Source organism: Mytilus galloprovincialis, chromosome 6 (assembly GCF_965363235.1).
Source record: "Mytilus galloprovincialis chromosome 6, xbMytGall1.hap1.1, whole genome shotgun sequence".
Classification (NCBI taxonomy): domain Eukaryota; kingdom Metazoa; phylum Mollusca; class Bivalvia; order Mytilida; family Mytilidae; genus Mytilus; species Mytilus galloprovincialis.
In genome coordinates, this window is record NC_134843.1 from 21,566,458 (window position 1) to 21,569,351 (window position 2,894).

At 32.1% G+C, this 2,894-nt stretch overlaps 1 protein-coding gene across 1 annotated transcript; it reads right to left on the minus strand.

Annotated features, from left to right (window-relative positions):
• Positions 1-557: 557 nt before the first annotated feature.
• On the minus strand, positions 558-2,309 carry LOC143078039 (uncharacterized). Its single transcript, XM_076253047.1, has 2 exons — positions 2,114-2,309; positions 558-1,783 (listed from the first exon to the last, which is right to left on the minus strand). Exon 2 carries the CDS (start codon positions 1,414-1,416, stop codon positions 559-561), a length of 858 nt encoding a protein of 285 aa, XP_076109162.1. The 5' UTR covers positions 1,417-1,783; positions 2,114-2,309; the 3' UTR covers position 558.
• Positions 2,310-2,894: the final 585 nt, after the last annotated feature.

The following is a 2,894-nucleotide window of genomic DNA, read 5'->3' on the forward strand; positions in this document are numbered from 1 at the left end:
TTATCTTTGATTATTCTGTTATCTTTAGATACAAATCATATTAAAACCAAGAATGTATGATGAATTTTATCTATGCATTTATTTATTTATTATAATCTGGGGTTGTTAAAAAAAAACCAAACAAATAGACTATAGAATGCATTAATATCATGAATATGGACAAGATGGCTGATGTTATCACTAATGAAGCAGTTACCCCAAAACACATTGACAATATCAAAATAAGAAGATGTGGTTTGATTTCCAATGAGACAATTCTCAACAAGAGACCACATTAACATGGCAATTTTAAAACAACCATAGTTCCCAGTACAGCCTTCACCAATGATTAAAACATATACCATATAGTCAGCTATACAAGTTCATAAATAAATTCAATGTATGAACTAGTTGACAGTTGTAAATTCAATATATGCTTTAACTACTTAAAAATGAAAATAAGAAAACTATTCATTCAATAAATGGATAAAAATAGATTGACATATACATGTATACAGTATTTATCAATCTCTATTTTGAAAAGACATTGTTTTTAAACCAAATAAAAAGCATGTATTCTCATGCATTTGCTGGAATGATACAGTTCTTAAAATTGCACAACATGAAGCAAACAAATGTTATTTCTGTAGCAAGCTTTGTCTCAGCTATGTTCAGTGGCTCCTTTAAAATTTTGAAAGTCTTAGCTAGCCCTATAATGCGTTCTATGTGCACTCTCTTGCTTGAAATTTTCCGATCCTTCATAACCGATTTACATGTCATTCTATTCTTTTTACGAAAAAAAGTCGGTATGTTGATAGAACCATCGTATGGGGCAAACAAGTCTTGAACATTGAAGCCTTTGTCAGCCATGATTGAATCCCCATGGTCACATTTTGTCATTAAAAGGCTCCGTTCACAAATCTGCCTATCGCTTGTGGAACCTCCATAAGAAGGGGATACATATGACACAAGTCCTCCTGGTGTTGCTCCAACTAATATTTTGATTGTGTTTCGATTTTTATATGTTGAGAAGGTTGACTGCTGTGCAATAGGTGATCTAGGTTTTCTAATCGGACACTCAGTTCCATCTATTATTATTCTGGTTGTTGGAAATTGACGTCTAAAGTTGTAAGGACTGAAAAATCTGACTACATCTCTTTCTGGCCATATATTTATTTCCTTCCACTGATGATACATGAAGTTAATCCATGTAATCCATATGTTGATAACAGCAGTTTCTGAAATATTGAATAACCTGCTTAACTCGAAATTTGTTTTGTGTTGGCGTAATTTAATAAGAGTAAGAAAAAACTGATTCTGTACAGAAAGCTGTTCACTTCTAAAATAAAGATAGTTGAGTTTATATGCAGCTTTTCCCAAAGACGCTAATACGAATGTGAAATCATAATGGGACTGTAATCCAGTATAAAACTTCATACCAGCAGGGTCATCTGCAAACTTTTCAACACACAATGCTGCCCGTGTTTGTGAAACTGAGTCAGCAACTGGATTTGTGAAGTTGCTGTTTTATTATATTCAAGATTTGATTCACTGTCCTCAATTTTTTCTGCAGTGTAATAAATTTCACTTCCAACATCGAAGGGATCCAACTCTTCGTTCCATTCAGTTCTATTGTTTTCTTCAGAGCTAGTATCACTATCAGTGTCAAAACCACTTTTATTTTCTTCTCTTTTTGTTTTGCGTGTAGCTCTCTGGAGACTTGATGGAGATGCCAAAGTATTTGTCCACAAAAAGACGCTTAGAACTGCCTCCTTTTTAAGTCTTTTGACCAATGTTTCTGTACCTAAAATATATTTTTAAACAATATCAGTATGATGCTATTTTATTTTTGCTTTTTTTTTTCTAAATACTAGTATTAATCTTTTCAGTTCTATAAAGTATTTTGAAAGCTCAATTTTTTTTTTATAACGAAAATATTAAGATTCAATTTTTTAAAAAGTGTAGAGACATCCCTTTTCTTAATATAAAAGTTGAAGAAGTTACTTTAATACTTGCAGTGTATCTTTATTTATCAGTTACAAAAAATGTTTGTTTAACATCATTAAATCTTGCAAATAAAAATAACTTTCTTTATCAAAGAATGTCATCAATAATGTAAACAAAATAAACTTACCACGGCTTGTTTCCAATATGAAATCTGTTGGTTTGAAGTGGGATCTACAAACAACACTTGTTGTTGATGGTTTCCAATATTTATTCTTGTCAGAATTTCTTCTAATTGCTTTTATCCATTTCTTTTTTAATTTTTCATCTTTTGGAAAAACATGACCCCCACGATTAGAACATTGAGGAACAGAACAACATGTTGATGGCATTATTTATCTATCTTTCTCTATGTGTATTTCTTATCAGTAGGAATTTGATAGGACCGCATTAGCTGAGGCGCCACCTGCCATTCAGGAGTAATAACTGACTTTTGTTTCTCATTGTACAAGAAGACATATTAGACAAATATAAATAGCAAAAACATTTTTTCCATTATTATCCTAAAAATCTATTCAATCACCCTTCATTCTAGATTGGTCCAACTGTTAACATTCAAGTAAAGCTAAAAATATCATGTATTTCAAAGATATATAACTGATATTAAGAATTACAGTGGAGATCACTTAATTCTAACCTCTCATTAAATCTGTCAGGAGAACTGTTCTAGAACAGTACGTAGAACTGTCAGCCTGACACCTTTTAGTCAGTTCTCGGTTAGAACTGTTCTAGCTAGAACTGATTTGGTCAGTTCTACCTAGAACTGATTTGGACAGTTCTACCTAGAACTGATCCTGACAGTTCTACCCTAGAACAGTTTGAGACAGTTCTAGCTAGAACTGACCAAATATTTGGTCAGTTCTACTTCTAGAAAAGTTCTACGGTTAGAATTGATTTCTAATTCTACGACT